Source organism: Tachysurus fulvidraco, chromosome 14, assembly GCF_022655615.1.
Source record: "Tachysurus fulvidraco isolate hzauxx_2018 chromosome 14, HZAU_PFXX_2.0, whole genome shotgun sequence".
Taxonomy (NCBI): domain Eukaryota; kingdom Metazoa; phylum Chordata; class Actinopteri; order Siluriformes; family Bagridae; genus Tachysurus; species Tachysurus fulvidraco.
Genome location: NC_062531.1, coordinates 25,789,441 through 25,807,877, shown reverse-complemented (window position 1 = coordinate 25,807,877; position 18,437 = coordinate 25,789,441). Strand labels below are relative to the sequence as shown.

The 18,437-nt window shown below is 37.4% G+C and overlaps 2 protein-coding genes across 3 annotated transcripts in view; one reads left to right on the top strand and one right to left on the bottom strand.

Annotated features, from left to right (window-relative positions):
* The window catches only part of LOC113656697 (alpha-2-macroglobulin-like protein 1), a 38,024-nt gene extending 34,871 nt beyond the window's left edge, over positions 1–3,153 (top strand). Inside the window, exons 21-28 of the mRNA XM_047799810.1 lie at positions 313–475; positions 589–782; positions 925–1,140; positions 1,240–1,358; positions 1,690–1,795; positions 1,983–2,048; positions 2,758–2,863; positions 2,985–3,153. Coding sequence (XP_047655766.1) covers positions 313–475; positions 589–782; positions 925–1,140; positions 1,240–1,358; positions 1,690–1,795; positions 1,983–2,048; positions 2,758–2,863; positions 2,985–3,025 — 1,011 coding nt within the window. The 3' untranslated portion in view covers positions 3,026–3,153. The remainder of the gene's footprint in view (positions 1–312; positions 476–588; positions 783–924; positions 1,141–1,239; positions 1,359–1,689; positions 1,796–1,982; positions 2,049–2,757; positions 2,864–2,984) is intronic.
* Positions 3,154–4,376: 1,223 nt separating this feature from the next.
* On the bottom strand, positions 4,377–14,944 carry slc7a4 (solute carrier family 7 member 4). Of its 2 annotated transcripts, none has more exons than XM_027168036.2 (6): positions 14,848–14,944; positions 12,722–13,804; positions 12,057–12,397; positions 11,539–11,871; positions 9,948–10,056; positions 4,377–9,289 (listed from the first exon to the last, which is right to left on the bottom strand). In XM_027168036.2, the coding sequence occupies exons 2-6, from the start codon at positions 13,692–13,694 to the stop codon at positions 9,078–9,080; spliced, it is 1,968 nt and encodes a 655-aa protein (XP_027023837.1). In that variant the 5' UTR covers positions 13,695–13,804; positions 14,848–14,944; the 3' UTR covers positions 4,377–9,077. The 2 variants fall into 2 exon arrangements, with proteins under 2 accessions (XP_027023837.1, XP_047656247.1); XM_047800291.1 differs by having other exon boundaries at positions 12,722–13,865; positions 14,848–14,918.
* Positions 14,945–18,437: the final 3,493 nt, after the last annotated feature.

Below are 18,437 nucleotides of genomic sequence, written 5' to 3'. Positions count from 1 at the left end.
ATTATTTACTACAGAAGGTGACGATGATAAACAAACACTTACAGAAGTATAAAAGCCATGAGTGGGTTTTGTAATAAATGTAAACATATTTTACAATAAGCAATATATTAATAACAAATCATATTCATTATATTTAAGGTGTTTGCTAAAAAAAAACGCAGCACTGAGTTGATTTAGTTGATTTATTGTCTGACTGAGATGTTAAACAGAAGATAAAAAGATTTTTATATCTGAATTTTTTGGCACAAAGACATTGATTTGTCTCTCAGTAATAGATCATAATATTCACATGTAATAATCTGTGTATGTCAGGATCCTGTGGTGAATAACGGTCTTACATGCCTGAGGAACGCGTACGCTCAGGTGACCTCCACCTACACCAAGGCTCTCCTCTTCTACACCTTCACCCTGGCTGGAGATCAGGGGATGAGAAACACACTCATCTCAGACCTGGATGCAGTGTCCATAGTCTCAGGTTTGATGGTCAAACATCTGTCTGTCTATTAAAACACAATTCATTAGAATATGAAGACTGCATGTTGCTCATACTTCACCTTTGCTTCAGTATTTCTGTAATATCTCCATCAGGTGGTGGACGTCACTGGAGCAGAGTGAGTGATGGATCGGTGACGGACTCTTTGGAAGTAGAGATGACCTCGTATGTGCTTCTGGCTCTGATGTCTGGACCCGAGCTGCCCGGGTTTGGTCTGGGTTACAGCTCCAGTATTGTCCGCTGGCTTTCTCAGCAGCAGAACGCATTCGGAGGCTTCGCTTCTACACAGGTACAAATCATCAACACATCGGTCTAGTACTGTAGAGTTTACATGGCTTTCCTCATGTACTAAATTGCTCTGTGCCATAACTTTGACATAATTCTAACAATTTGAATAATAAACATTTATTATACATTTTCCCATCATCTAGGACACTGTCGTGGCTCTTCAGGCTCTGACCAAGTACAGCTACGCCACCTACAGTCCAGCAGGATCTGTAACTGTTACTGTAACATCACCATCAGGGCTGATTAACACCTTCACCATCAATCAGAGTAACAGACTGCTGTATCAGGAGAGAGAGCTGAAGGAGGTTCCTGGAGATTATAACGTTAAAGCACAAGGGAGCGGCTGTGTGTACGTGCAGGTCGGTAGATCATCACGTTACTCACTCACCTGAGATTCTCAGGATTAAACCTGACTGAAAGGAGAATGAGTTGAGTTCATATTGTGTGTGTTTTTTTAGTTCACTCTGTGCTACAACATCCCTCCTCCTCCTGAACGCTCTTCATTCAGCATCTCAGCCAGAGCATCTGGGACCTGCAGAGTCCCAACTCCGTCTCTGGACGTGATCATTACTGTCATGTGAGCTCTAATGTAACTCCACAATCAGCAGTTAAAGAGAGAACTCATATAGCTATTAATATATAAATAAACATTTGCATGTATGTGTATATTTATTTATTTATTTATTTGTTTGTTTGTTTGTTTGTTTGTTTGTTTGTTTGTTTGTTTGTTTGTTTATTTATTTATTTATTTATGAAGCATTTCACAATTAATGATCATAAACATTTTGGTTCATTTTTCCCAGATAGAGCTACAGTACATTTAAAAGTTAAATTCATTGTATAAGAAAACTTTTCATCACATATGAGCTAATGATAAACGTGTGGTTTTTACAATCCTTTAATTTCAGGTATAACGGCCAACGATTGGAGACCAACATGGTGATCATCGAGGCCAAGCTTCTTTCTGGCTTCAGCGTGGACGAGACGTCTGTGAAGCTCGTGAACAGCGATAATGTAACGTAAAGTTTTATGTAGGAGTGTAAAGCATGAACACTGATGTATAAACATGTATAATAAACTGAACAGTGAGGATCAGGTAAAGGTTGTTCTGTAAAAATGACTCATTTTACTCATTATCATTATATTTACTGGATCATGGATCAGTTTCATTGGATTCACATGATGGTGTTTGTTCTCGCAGTCGACTGACGGATCTGTGAAACGTGTGGATCAGGCTGATGGTGAAGTCCTCATTTACCTTAATAAAGTAAGTCTTAATAAAACACTGGCTTCTGTTCTGGCTTCACAAAGTCATATATTTACCAATTTTCAGTGGTGTAAGAGGAATAAAACACTTGTAGACGTGCTGCTGTAGGAAGAAAAACTAGATACTAACAGTATTTTACTATATCAGTAACATCGCTCTCTAACATCTTCCTCTTGGTGTCTTGTTAACATTCGGATTTTTTGCTTTAGCATTTAAACATTGATATACATAAACAATAAAAACCTGTGTATTTACATTTTCACCACACGATGGCACTGTTGAGTCGCTCACGGACACTTTCATGGCTCTTATTTTCTTGTTAATATGATAGCTGATCATAGAACGTTTATAAGACTTTATAACAAGCTTTAAAGTGTTACACCGATTTTGATATAATTGGTATAAAAATGTATTTGCTGTAGTCTTGAATAAAAAACATGTCTAACTTTTCACCACACGAGGGCACTGTTGAGTCGCTCACGGACACTTTCATGGCTCTTGTTGTCTTGTTAACATTTATTATTATTTTCTTCTTTTGATCAGAAAGAGCTTCATAGTGTAATAATATTGAAAGCGTGACGTTATTTAAATGTCGACATCAGCAGCTTTGGGATCCTGATCATAGACTCGAAGATTGCTATATAATTTAAAGAGACTGTCTGAAGAGAACAGAAGGATTCGTTATGCTTAATATATCTCTCGTTTTCAGCTGACCAGTGGACAGGAGAAGGTCTACACCATGACGATCGTGCAGGACGTCGCAGTGGAGAACCTGAAACCAGCCATCGTGAAAGTGTACGATTATTACCAGACCAGTACGTATCATTCTGCTGAGAAGATGTTTTTTTTTTTGTTGTTGTTGTTGTTATATTTTTGTCCGAATGCTTAAAGTTGATCGACTTTATCCACGGTTTCTATTTCTATCTCTTACTCTAGGTGACTCGGCTGTAACTGACTACACATCACCTTGTACTTAATACCTTGTACTACTCTGTGTTATTTACACTGTTGTCTGTAACTTTATTCACATTTTACTTTTATCTTTATTAAAACTTTTAAATCTCACAAAACTTTGGTGAACAATAAATAATAGTATTTTATATCATTCTGAAAGAAAAATCTGTCTCATTACGATCAACATAAATACGCAGTACGTCATTTGTTGGGACTGGAACAGACAATGTGACAAAAATGTACGTACGTAAGACCCTGGGTATATTTTTTTTAAAACATAAAATCCTTAACTTCTTAAAATTCTTTATAGATATAATCTCACCCAATGCCATATGAGGTGAAGAGAAGAAGAAATGGTAATAAAGTGATTAATACTGATTAAGAACTATAAAAGTACTATAAAAGTACTATAAAAATTCTGAAGTACTATAAAAATTCTAATAACTGTCTACATTTTTCTTACAACTCAGTGGAAAAAAATCAAAGGCAGACGTTTAATATTACAAATTCATTCAGATGAATGTGGAAGAGAAAAAAATGCAAATTAAATGTAAACATTGAATATAATTTTTGTGGCTTTATTTTATTTATTTATTTATTTATTTGCCTCCACATTGTATATCATATCGGATTTTTTGCTGAAAACATGTAACTTTTAAAACATTTAAACATTGATATACATAAACAATAAAAACCTGTGTATTTACATTTTCACCACACGATGGCAGTGTTGAGTCGCTCACGGACACTTTCATGGCTCTTGTTTTCTTGTTAACATTTTCTTCTTGTTAGAAATAAGTAAACATATTCAAACAAACTCTTTAATTTAATTTTCTGATATAGAGCTGACATAGAAAGTGTATAAGACTTTATAAAAAGCCTTAAAGTGTTATACCGATTTAGATATAATTGATATAAAGGTTAATTTGCTGTAGTCTTGAATTAAAAAACATGTCTGACTTTTCACCACACGAGGGCACTGTTGAGTCGCTCACAGACACTTTCATGGCTCTCTAACATCTTTTGTTTTCTTGTTAACATTTTCTTCTTGTTAGAAATAAACATATTTAAACAAACTCTTTAATTTTCTGATATAGAGCTAATCATAGAAAGTTTATAAGACTTAATAGCAAGCTTTAAAGTGTTACACTGATTTAGATATAATTGATATAAAGGTTAATTTGCTGTAGTCTTGAATAAAAAAAACTGGATTGTTCTCAGAATAAAATCTTTCTCATTCAGTATAAACATTTATATTTCCTACAGAAGGTGTTTTTTCTGTCATTTGATCTCAGCTCTTTCACACTGGTGTCATGTCCAGGGATCAGAACATTACTGTGTGATTGTTGCTAACAGAATAAACTGACAATAAACTCAGGTTTAAATACCATTTAATTCCACCAACACCGTCACCGTTATTTTATTCCACGTCATAAAATTTTGTCAATCTGAAACCAAATCTTTAAAACATTAAATTCTAATATTTGAAGGGTAAATAATAAAGTTTTCATTAGTTTGATTTAATACCTTTTAGGTAGAGTCGTCCTCTTTCGCTAGTGCTCCAATAATTTTGTCATAATATTTATGAATTTTCATTTAAAACCCCCTCAAACATCCTGATAGATTACTAATTAAGATAATAATCTTTTATAGATTAAAATCCTATCAGGTTATTTTTTATTAGCATGTTGAACAGCATTAACAGTGGAAAAAGGTCATGTGTTCACAGGGTCATGTGTTCTCTATTTAAATAAACTAATTATAGCCTCCCTCACTCTCTCTCTCTCTCTCTCTCTCTCTCTCTCTGAATATAGAGCTGGGAAACTAAGAAACTCAATATTAACTTTTTTTTACATATATTATACTGAATATATTTTCCAGGATCCCTTAATGTGCCACAATAGAGATGATGAAGCTTTGTCTTGTGTTCATTATGTACTACACAAAAGAAGATAGGACCCTGGGGACATAGACATGGTTCCCCCTGACAGCACCACTTCATAACGCCAGTCAATAAGATGACGTCATTAGACTGTGTGCTGCTTTAAAACATTTATTAATCACAAAACACTGTTCTTCATAATCTGACATAATAACAAACACCACAAACAGCTAAAAAAAGCAACAAAGATAAAGAAGAGAGACAACATTAAAACATTTATTTATAAATAGCAACCTGTCAAAAAATCCTGTCAGGTCAAAGCTCATGCTAACTAGGTAGCATTAGCGGTAAAGTTAAATTCTTATAAATTCTTCTAAATGTATTCATAATTTTTTTAGGAGGCTCATTTTAACTATCTAGTGTTAACAATGAAGATACTCAATGTTTATGAATTTAAATTTAAAATCATTCACAAAAATCCTGTCAGTTTTGTCACTGCTAACATGCTAATGCTGACATTTACTAGTTAACATGGGCTAACTTGGCAGGATTTTTTTTGAAAGATTTTAAATTTAAATTCAGAAGTCAAGTTATATAACAGAATATAACTTGATAGTATTTCATTTCTGAGAGGTTTATTACATTAAATTGATACATGTTTTCACATTAGCTAGTTAATATATAACCTAATAAGACCTATGTATTAATTTGACTTGGTGTATGTATGAATGACAGTATTTCAGAAATAATTTTAAAATTAAATGACTCTGTTATCTTCCCTGCTAATGCTAGTTATCTAATCCGACCAAACCTCACAGGATTTCTGTCAGGAATTGAAGCTTGCTAGCTGGTGAAAAATAAAAACATTAGCATTTTCATTCTGTGATCTACAGTCACATTAAATTTAACAGGAAAAGAGGAAGACAACATGTTTAAATGAGCTGAGGCTCTATGGATTGTGCAAAAATCTATAAAAGCTAAACAAAAACAGAAAAGGGTTATTTGGTGCTTACAAAACGTCCCTCCTTGTACATAATGTAGATTTATATTTCTATCAGCTATACACTGTAATTAATTCACTGTGATAACAATTTAAAGGTATGTTATGATACAAATATATTAGCAGAACAGACTTTAAAACTGTTTTATACATCATTTCAGCTTTGGGAATGGTTCGAGTATAAACAGCATTGTTAAGGCCATCGGTTACATCGTTGTGGCATAGTTACATACACAGATACAGTTATTTACATCTGCTGTGGAATTTACATCTGAGACGCAGCGTCTTCAGTGTTCAGTCTTAAACCAAATGGAATTCAGCATGGACTTGGGAATGATTAGCAGCAGACATGATGTTCTTTACAGCAGATGAACAAACTAAACACAGACAGCTCGTCTATAACCTTCAGTTACCATCTAAGATGGTTAAATTAATTAAACATAAAATGTTCCACTTATCCCAGTTATAGTCAGTCAACCAAGACATGTTTGGTGTATAATAAACTTTTAACTTATTTAGTAGCACCGTAGCTACCGTAGTTTAACAAGTTATCTCATTCAAAATTATTCACAAATGCTGATGGTTTTGGAAGAAGTCTGGTCGTTTTAGCCTGGAATACAAATGGTGGCCATTTTGTATATCCAAAATCAACTAGGCCCTGCCCACAAAGGCCCCGCCCATAAATGCCCCACCTCCCATAGCTTTACATTCGATTTATTTTCATGTACATACAGTATGCGACCATACAGATTAGATAGACCTGTTATTTTTAGCTACTTCACACTTCTCATTTCCGTACAAAGCTAAATAAGCGAATTCGGGACACCAAACCTGTCTCTGACTTTGACACAGACTAAAGTATGGACAGAAAACTGTGCAAAAGTTATTTCTTGCTGCACCAATTCTTTAACATGACGGCAATGTTATAACATTAAATACAGTTGTGCAGGACAGCAAACATTTGTGCCTTTTTAACACGGGAGTGTCAGGAAAGATAGAAGATCTAACCTTCTAATTTTATAACATAAAACAGAGTACCATTATTTAATCAACAGATTAGAGGAGATACAATAAGAGGAGATTAGAGGAGATACAGTAGATAAGAGGAGATTAGAGGAGATACAGTAGATAAGAGGAGATACAGTAGCAAACAAAACAGAAAAGCTTCCTGATATTACAGGAGTGCTGTGAGATCTTGTACGATGGAATACAGACTCACTGATGTGTCCAAATCCCATACCGTAGGGGCCGAGCATCAGAGTGTGTAACCATAATAACGTATAAATTAATAATAAGTTCTTAGCTGTGGCCTCAGACTTTAATGTACTAATGTACTTAGTGTTTATATGCAGCAGTGCAACATTGAAAGTGTATAAATGTGTTCAGCAGACGTTGTTGTTGTTGTACAGTGAAAATATTATAGTCAAAATCACATTCAGTGAGATGTAAACATCTCCATAATTATACAGGCCAATAATTAACAATTGTTAGTTCTATAAGCAAAAAGTATATTTGTAGCAGTGAACTCCGATCGGCTGCCACTGACCACTTTAATAATGTGGATCATTTTTTTAAATACATAAAAATTTGAGCTTAAATAGATTACTACAAATATTAAAACATACAGTAGTAGTGTAATTCATCCATCTTGACAAACTTACCCATTCTTTTATCGAATAATTATCCATATAATTTAAATCAAAATAATCAAAATATGTAACTTTAAAGCTAGACTAAATCCAATTTTAACCCATTTCTTTAATTTCATTTTAATCCACATGACCTGAAGGCATGAATAAATTATATCTCTAGGCCTTGCCCTGTGCTCACTCGCTTTCTTATACGCACACACACATGAATAGTACAAACAGTATGCGTGAGAGAGACAAAGAGAGAAAAAAGGTCATGCAAAATTTGTGCTTATCACATGACATATATAAAGAAGAGCTTGCTTTTAATCCCTCAGTGGGAAATGGCAGGCCTTAAGAGAGAGAGTGTGTGTGTGTGTGTGTGTAGCTGTATGAATGAGCATAGCCCAGTGCAACACTGCTGCATGTAAAATTTTGGTCCTGACACTTAAACTGCCATTCAAAAGAATGTACATTCTGCTGTAACATAAAACTCAGAAATGATATTGGACATTTAAATAAATACATATAAATATTATAGAGAAAGATAAATTAAATATATCATAATCGATGACAGTGTGTGAAGACTTCTGATTGTAGCATAAAGAAAGTGTGTGTGTGTGTGTGTGTGTGTGTGTGTGTGTGTGTGTGTGTCAGCATCAATGATTGTCCTTGCTTATGTCAGCTCAACAAACCTCCAATCCCTCAGCAATAAACACACACTGTGTCAAAAAATCATCTCTACGTTACTCTTAACTCAGTACACACATTCGTCTGGTCTGCTCACTCCAAAACTCACCAAAAAACTGAAACACTTCATTAACATCTGTAAATTAACACCTCTGAGAGAATAAGAACTGAACTAAGGCTGCGTTCACGTGTGTCTGCAATTTTGAACGTTGCACACGAACGTCTCTTCAAGCCGTGTGCAGGAGTTTAAAGTTCCAAACTGCAAGCTTTCGCCTTCTCCATCACATCACAGCTAACAATCCAGGCTAATAACATGACAGACGGGAAAAGCCACAAAAACCATTCAAAAATCTCATTACCGTGAACTGTTCATTTCAAAAGCTGAAATCGTAATGCAGAACATCAGCTACCATAAACTCACACTACTCTTTCTGTAGGGTGCCATTAGTTTTACAGTGTAAACTGTATAGAAAATGGTAGCAGTTTCTTAACTAATAAAACATTTGTGTGTAAATGTTCCAGAAAATAAGTTATAAATGTTTGATAAAAATAAACAGTTCTTGGTAATGATTCAGACTTTTGCTGCATATTTGGCTTAAAACTCAGTAGTAAATTAACACAGGAAGTGATTCAACAAAGAGCAAAAGAGTCACAACTACACAAATATATCACACACACACACACACACACACACACACACACACGCGTCTCTTAGTGTTTCCTCAAACTAATTAACATTCCCGAGTCTAGAACCTTGACGTGATCCTCAGAAAGGCAGAACAGACTGTGGCAGTAAAGGAGAAGCATAAAAATACACACACTCACACACACTACACAATTAGCATGTCTAACACGTGTTCGCACACATACACAGATCATCTGTTGGCTTGTGGGTCGGTGGCGGCGACCGGCGTGGGAGCGTTTGTGGTGGGTGTGTGAGTGTGTGTGTGTCCCTCAGGCTGGACGTTCTGAACCGTTTCCACCAGACTACCGCTTGGGAGAACCACGTAGCGGGCGGAAACACACTGGGGCTCCTTCAGGCCTTCTTTACTGTGCCAGATACCATAACCGAAATACACCAACAGCCCTGAGAAGGGGGGGAGGGAGAGAGAGAATGAGAATCAAACCTTCTCTGAAAAAAATCCAGGAAATGTCTTTTACTCAAAAAAACCTGTCTCTCTCTGTGTGCGTGTTTGTGTGTGTGTGTGTGTGTGTGTGTGTGTGTGTTTAAACTGTTCATAAGAGTGTAAACTAGTGATCCTCGTTCATTAATCTCTAGTCAGTTTACTCTGCCAGCGTCACCACATTTAGTCCAATGTTTCTCATCACAGCTTCCTGTTTCCTGTTGGTTGAATTCCTGCTGTTTTTACAGACACTTCATTCTCGTATGAAGGAACAAGTCGACGTCAATATTTATATCAAGACGCTTAAAAATTGGTTTCATTGTTAAAATAAATGCACATGGGTGTAAACATGAGCTATAAAATAACTGGACAGATCTGGTGTAGACTGAAACATGGTTCAGGATGTTTTCCATCTTTAATCTCACATGATCCTGAGGATCTGGAGAATGTTTTATTACCTGCCTTTATACTGTTTGTGTAGAAGGTGGAGTTCTGGAGTAAAACACTTAAGTGAATAGGTGGACAAGAAAGGGATCTAGATACATTATACTGTACACCTGTCTGTGTGTGTATGTGTGTGTGTGTGTGTGTGTGTGTGGGTGTGTGTGTGTGTGGGTGTACCTGCGGCTACCCAGATGGTGAACCGGAGCCAGGTGAGTGGACTGAGCTTCATCATGAGAAACACATTCAGCAGGATGCTAACACCAGGTACAAATGGCACCAGGGGAACCTGTTTAACCACAAACACACACACACACACACACACACACACACCAAATACAACATTTGTTAAAGGAAATTTACACAGCAAAGTCAGCTACCAGAAACTATTTAATCAGATATCAAACACTATTGAAATAAAGTTAGATTATCTCATCATAATATATACAAGATATTTTATTTTGTCTGAAATTTTACTCTCAAATCACCAGAGAAACTGTGAGACCACATTATTCTGAGACCACATTATACACCGCTACAAGTTCTGAGAATTCTTGTTCCAGTTCCTATATACTAAGATACGATGCTACAATTATATTAATATCTGTGTAAATCATTAGGAAGTAAAGTAACAAACCTTCACATTAGCAAATCATTCAAACCGATTCACATTTGTCTCATGAGCATGTAGCGAATGCTACTTATTATTTATGGCTGTCTATTCAGAAGGTTAGCAAAGCAAGCTAACTTTTCTAGCTAGATACATTTATCATACAGATGTTCAAATAATCTGATGCACAGTTTTACATGCAAACAGTCATGGGAACTGACTGTGTGTGGCATCACCACTGAAATTATCGTGGAAAAATATTACTACGATACATAAAAGATATTGTATGAGAGCAATTTGTGGGAAAAAAATGGATGAATATTATGTGATCTTCAGATGCAGACTATTTGAAGTTCATTCTGAGAAACAGACTCCATGTTGCCCCGAGTGCTCCATTAGTGTCTTTTATATCTGCTATAATGCTGCTCTTATGAGGTCATTATGGGTGAAGCGTTCTCGTCCTAAAGTAGGAGATAAACGGCTCTGCTTCATTACTGTGACTCATGTTTCTGAGATTGACACATTTCTGGGTAGAGGCATCTGAGTCTGGAGTTTTAATACTGTCTAGACCACGACTTTTAACTGAATATAAAGCGCTGGCTTGGATTTTCTGGTTTAATCCTACATCAGAGATTGGATATTAATTAAACGGTCTGTACAGACTTTTTAACACTTGACTCACACTTCTTTAGGCATCGACCATCATACAGTGGCACGTGGTGTCCCTCAAGGCACAATTCTCTGTCCAACCACATTGTTCAAACTCTGTCTTCTATCTAATCATGAGATATTTGCACATGAAAAACAAACAGCCTCTCAGTGTCTCGTTGAACTGCACTATCACGCAGTATGCAGGAGATTTTTTTCATTTCAAACTGTACTTGAAGATCATTTTCTGCAAAACAAGACTGCGATCAGATTTACAATATCTCTAGAAGACAAAATACACATTTGTGTCAAAAATGGACGCACCGTTATCAGGTTTGTTTAGAAACATGCAGCATTGACTAAACCTAAAACTAAAGCCATGAGAAAGCAGGACATTTTTACCCTCTTAGACGCCCATCTACAAACATTCATTCCATCGCTGGAATTCAAACTCGTGATCAAACCGATGACTGCTTGAGGCTTTTAGATTATTATAATGTGACAGTTTCTCACCTGGAAGCTCTTGGTTTTTTTTTGCTGCTCATGGACAGAGATAACGATGAGGCTGAGGAGGAACGCCAAGCTGAAGATCACAATCAGTAGGACGAAGCTCCACGTAGGCAGATTCAGGTAACTCTGTCCAAAAACAACCACTGAACAGAGTGACACTGCGCTCACCATCAGTGCCAATACACTGAATGACACCACCTCGCCTGGCGCCCAGTCTCCTAATACGGTACCCAGGTATGGCTCAAAACGGGCTTGAAGGGCACCTGGGAGCCTCTGCCTCTCCACCAAACGCAGTTTGTCTGAAAATGATTCGTACTCCTTCAGCTCACCGCTGTCCTGTTTTTAAAAGCAAACATCAGGATCAGTACCTACTGTATATGTCAAACAAAGATGTTTGCATTTTTATAATAATCATACTTTAAAAATGTCTGATTTAGAATATATTCATGAGATAAATATATTGTCACCCAGAAATAATAAAAAAATCATGTAATTATATTATGCTAGATTAAATTTCTTACTTCCTTGAGATCCGAGATGGAGTTGCTCTGTTGACCTGGTGAGGGCGCTGGTGCATCTTTCTTGACATGTTTTTCAGGCTGAAAGCGCAAAACGATAACACTTGCAGCTACGAAGGTGTACGCTAACAGCGTGCCAATGGAGAGGAACTGGACAAGAGACTCCAGGTCAAAGATGAGCGCTAGAAAAGACATGAGGCTGCCAAAGACCAAGATGGCAATGACAGGCACTTTGGTGATAGGATTAACACGTGAGAAGACGGAGAAGAAGAGGCCGTCCTCAGCCATGGCGTACACGATGCGAGGCAGAGAGAAGAGGTTGCTGAGCAGCACCGTGTTCATGGCTGGAGACGAATGATGAGAAAAGCAAGTAAACAATATATAAATACATAAATAACACAATACACAATATATACACAATAACCAGTGATAAGCCATAATATAACAGAACAGTGTCCAGAAAAAAGTGGTGTTTCCACCCAAGCAATGCGTTATAGATTTGTACATGAGTCATATCTCGAGTCTATAACAGGTCCAGTATGTTAAATAATAATTAATTAAAAGGAACTACTTCATTAATAAGCCCTTCAGATTGTTAGAAAACATTTCCTCTACCGTATGGAGTGACAGATAGAGCCAAGAATAAACACACACACACTCATACACACCGCAGATGGATCCCACAGCCACGATAAGGCCGGCCCAGCTGTAGCCACGCCGGAAGAACGCATCAGAGAGCGCGGAGTTTGGGTCGAGCGTGTTCCATGGGACCATCAGTGTCAAAACCATCGAGACCAGGATGTAGGCTGTAGCTGCCAGAGCTAGCGATATTGCTGTTGCCATGGGAATAGCCCTCCGAGGGTCACGTGCCTCTTCACTGGATGCAGCAATAACATCAAACCCTACAAATGCGTAAAAGCAGGTGGCTGTTCCTGCCATGATGCCCGAGAAGCCATAGGGGGCAAACCCGCCTTTCTGAGCACTCCAGTTATCCAGATCAGCCAGAGCAAAACCAAAGACCAGGATAAAGACTATGACTATCATGCTGACTGTAGAGAAGATGTGATTTAGCCAGGATGAGACACGCACACCGAATGAAATTAAGAAAGATGCAATCAACAGTATTCCTGCTGCAAGAAAGTCTGGATATGTGGCGAGGAAAGGTACGTCCCAGCGCAATACGTGACTTTCCGTGAAATTCCGGATGCGGTGGTCAAAGATGGAGTCCAGGTAGCCACTCCATGCACGAGCAACCGCTGCGCCACCAATCATATACTCCAGAACTACATTCCAGCCAATCAGAAAGGCCCATATCTCCCCGACGGAAACATACGTGAACATGTAGGCGGAGCCTGTCTTGGGGACACGGGCGCCAAATTCAGCATAGCACAAAGCTGCCATGAGTGAAGCCACGCCAGCCACCAGGAAGGAAAGCACAACAGCTGGTCCAGCTAAATCCTTGGCAACGGCTCCAGTGAGGACGTAGAGACCCGAACCGACCATGGCACCAACGCCGAGCAGCGCCAGGTCTAGAGTAGAGAGGCAGCGGCTCAGAGATGTGGCCATCATGTCATCCTCTAACGTCTTCAGCCTGTTCAGCTTCTGGCAAAAACGTGAAAGTGGGGAGCACGACGCCATCATGAGGTAGTGAGCGACAGAAATAAATAAAGAGATGAAAAGAGTTTGAACAGAAACGTGGTCCCACTCTCAGCTAATCCATTTTCTGCCAGAACCGAAGAAGTTCCAAAGACCTGAGAACAAGTGAGAGGAGAAGATCATTAGGAGAGAGACGATCGTTCTATACCTCTAGACCTGAGAACAAGTGAGAGGAGAAGATCATTAGGAGAGAGACGATCGTTCTATACGTCACATTTACAGTTTTATGATGAAATGTTTATAGCTGCTGTAGCATTAGTGAGAACTGGTCCTAGCTTCATTCCTGGTTGTTCCACAACATCAGGTGCAAATATAAATGCCTAAAAAGCATATTTAAATAACTTATATAACAATCATTTAGCAAACTGCTGAAGTATAAGAGGAATAAAACACTTGGGAACATGCTGTAATAAAATAACCAGCTTATAAACAGTAAGAGATTTGTTCTTAACTTTTTTTTTAATATACTCTTACAAATGTTGAGCTGATGCTAGATTATTTTTAAACAGCACCAGCTATATTTATTACAAGCTTTCCTGACTATTTGTGATCTCTGGATGACAGAATGAAAGGCGTTTTACAACGAATCGTGAATATTAATATATCTTCGCATTTACCTTATAATATTCAGGGTTACTGTGACGTCATATGTACAACACGAGCGCGTGAATGGAAACGCTGACGTATGTTAAGGTTTGAGATATAAAGAATGGCCAATAGGGTTCTCTGTATAAACTGTAGGTTCCGCTTAGAACCCAAGTGTACATAAGAGCTCGTGGGTTCAGAATATGCTCGTGTCATTACGTAAGTGTTTCAGATCTCATACAAGGATTATAACAAAAACTCCAAGAAAAATAATGCTTTATAATATTCTCATATTAATCATGCTTTGTGAAGTGATTAGTAATAATGCGGAGTGAATGCAACACAAACTGATGTATAAAGTAACACACGAACATTAGGATGAATTTAATATTCCGGCCTATAATAATCCTCCTGTTATAAACATTCGGTTCATGTGTCATTCCGCCGCAGAAAGGTATAAACCCAGGTGACAAACTGCACAAACACTCAGCTAGTCAAACACACACCTGCTTGTTATGATGCACTATAAGAAAACGGTGTATGATTTATTTACCTGTACAGAAATAGGACGTTGATGATCGGTGCGGATGTGTGATGAGAGCCGCAGGGATCTATACTTCTCTGGCGGAAGAACCGATTCGCTGTTCGGCTCTTAAAGGGCCAGTATGCTTCAGTTCAGGCAGAGTGGATTAGATACAAATACAGGTTTTATTTAATTTTAATTAAACAGAAATGACAGCCAATGAAAATGAAATGTTGGCCATGCAAACTTTAAGTCCAGAAATAAACAAATTGTCGATAAGAAACGAGTAAACATTTCAAATACTAGATGTTAAATATATCTGCTTATATTTATTTAGGCCTATATTTGTCATCGTAGCTGACCTGTACAGTATATGACTAAATACACATATTTCTGCCCTGAAACAGGGACATGAGGTGGAATTTTACACAATTTTCAGAAGACAGAATTATGTTAATGAACTCGTTTCAATACGTTCCTATGGTAATGGTACATTCAGGAAATCTAAACCTAATAACAAAGATTGTGTTAAACAAAAAAAAAATGTAAAAATGTTTTCTCAAAGATTTTATATTAATGTTATGCCCACACGCCACCAGAGAGCGCTGTGGATTTCATTGATGGTTATGTGTTCATGTCTAAGTTCTGGATAAAGCTGGATAATTGACTTCTAGTTATTTCTGTTCTTTACAAACACAAACTAAGATACTTGTGTCATTGTATAAATGTGTCTCTGCAATTAAAACATTTGATACTTAATATGATATGTATCTTTCTGAAGCACCTGTGTAAATCTAAAACTTCAAAAATGGCATCTAGTGGAGAAACTGAAGTATCACCTTCAGGCAATATGTGTACAAGTACAGTACATTTATAACACAATGGGCACCGATCATCAAGTCCCATTTCTCTACGCGACTGATTATTGTTGTCAATTGTGTTATACCTGCACTGTACTGGTACACATATTGCCTAAGGGTGATACTTCAGTTTCTCCACTAGATGTCCCTGTTGGTGTTGGACAATGAAACTGAAAAACTTCTGCGGTAGGACAGACAAGTGCTGCACAGTGGGTAGAGGGGTTCTGAGCCAGTATCCTTACAGAACAATGGAGGAAAATGTTTCCTGACCCTCTCAATAATAATTGGATCAACAATATTTAGATCTGGTGACTGTTTGGGCCAGTGGAGATGTTCAGCTTTACTTTAATGTTCATCAGAGCACTCTGTCACCAGTCCTGCTGTGTTTATTGGAGCATTATTATCCTGATATCACTTTCAGGGTACATTGTTTGAACCACTGGGTTCACAGGATCCTCCAGAATGGTTCAGTTGCCCTTGACAGGAATGTCCCCATCAAGCACCAGTAGTGGGCCGAGGGAATGCCATGATTTTGTAGCCCAAACTATCACTGATCTACAGACCAGGCGATGAGCTTATTTTAGGGCTTCTTCAGACTGAATCTCTCTCAGACATGGGAGAGATCGTGAAGCTGGACTCATCGTGTTTGCAGTTGAGGTGCACATTTAATTCTGCGCTGAGTTGGGCAGCTGAAGTTTTTTTTTCTGAATAAACTTCTTGTGTAGAAAGTTATTACATTTATGATATATTATTATGATTATGACATTTATTATGAAGTTTCAGATCTTATAGCACTTTATTACTTGTTACCATGTCTTCTGATTTTACCTCATGCTTTAATTTCTTAATGTCTTGAACATTTACAACAAATCAGGCCTCGACATGTTTATAAGAACTGAAACTTGTGCTCTTTCGTGACTAATGCCTGTGGCTTCACTTCCGAGTCCAAACCAGTTTGCTGGGGTTTTTCCAAAGAAAGCTGGCATCATGGGATTAAAACCACAACCACACACTGAACACAGTCTTACTTTAATCAAAGTGTTTTCACACATGAACCAATCACAGGACAGGTAGAATATTACGTCAACAGTTTCTGGGAAAAGAAAACATTAATAAACCTCGAACAAAATTGAACTGATTCATATTTCAGTCTTAACAGGAACTAGTATTTAATAAATAAAGCCTGGACATAAATATACACAATGATGTCTTTTTGTGTACCAGGTATAAATATTATTTGGTGAAAAAATATATAACATAGCATCAAATTCTAAGCAGCACAAGGCTGATCTGTAAAGTTATACACTATAGACAGGTTCTGAAAGATATTACCTTTGTTTTAAACGAGTAACATGCTTCATGTTAGCGTGATGCTACCAAGCGCAAAAGCAGTGTAGCCAAGCGAACTAAAGCCAAGCGAACTAAAGAGACTGAAAGTCGCTGATGTCTGACTCCAAGCAATAGCAGATACGTCATCTACAGTACAATCCCTTACAAATCTGTAGTTATGTAGAATAATTACACAGAAATATCATAAAAACAATATTGTGCTTGTATGAGACATAAAAGTTGACAGATGATTAAGGTTGTGGGCTCAGAGAGAGAGAGAGAGAGAGAGAGAGAGAGAGAGAGAGAGAGAGAGAGAGAGAGAGAGAGAGAGAGAGAGAGAGAGAGAGAGAGATAAAGAGAGATAAAGAGAGATAAAGAGAGAGAGAGAGATAGAGACAGTGTGTGTGTGTGTGTGTGTGTGTGTGTGTGTGTGTGTGTGTGTGTGTGTGTGTGTGTGTGTGTGTGTGTGTGTGAGAGAGAGAGAGAGAGAGAGAGAGAGAGAGAGAGAGAGAGAGAGAGAGAGAGAGAGAGAGAGACTAATTGTTATTAAATTGAAGGTTTTATATTAACATATTCATCTTCAGCAGTAACAGTAACTTTTTATGTAGGAGGTCTGAGCGAGGTCTTTCATCAGCATCGTTTTACACATTTATGTTACAGAGAATTTAAAATTCTATGGTCAAAAGACCAGAAAATATTTTTTGCACCACTTGCTGTATTAATGTTTTTTGTTGTTACAGAGAAACTAAAGTGTGTTGAGTTATTCTGAACATTACACTCAGCCCATTCAGGTGTCTGTTACACCACACTGCTGTAGTAATACTCCATATCCTGTAGGAGGCGTGATTTTACAATTCATTCACTTGTGCAGGTCAAACTGCAGTTTACTCCACAACAGATGAGTTCTTCATATTCCTGTTTTATGATTCGTCGTTTTGTCTAAAGGGAAGTACAGAGACAGGGGACTTTCTGCTCTCTTTTGTAACATGACCTGCCTCTAATTTCACAGACAAAAAGACAAACCACAACAAAACTCATCAAATATTTACAATATTCTTTATAACAAAAGAAATATTAAATGTAAAACGCTGTATTTGATGCAACCTCCAGACTACAAAAAATATATAATGTACAATAAATAATTGTACGTATTTACTTCAGCATTCTGTCTAAATATGAAAATTGTATGCACAGAATTGTTTACTAGTAATATTTTCCAGTCTTGTTCATTTGCATTGTTTGTTTAATGACACAAGTTTGAATATTGAAGAAATTCCTCAAAATAAAAAGAAGAAAGTTCCAAAAGCAGACAGTGAACCTAGGGAATGAATAAAGTTACATTCTTGAGGGGTTTTGTTCACAGCCCCAGACTGTAGTAAGGGATTTCACCCCTAAACACACTGAACACCATTCATTAAGAACTGAACTATC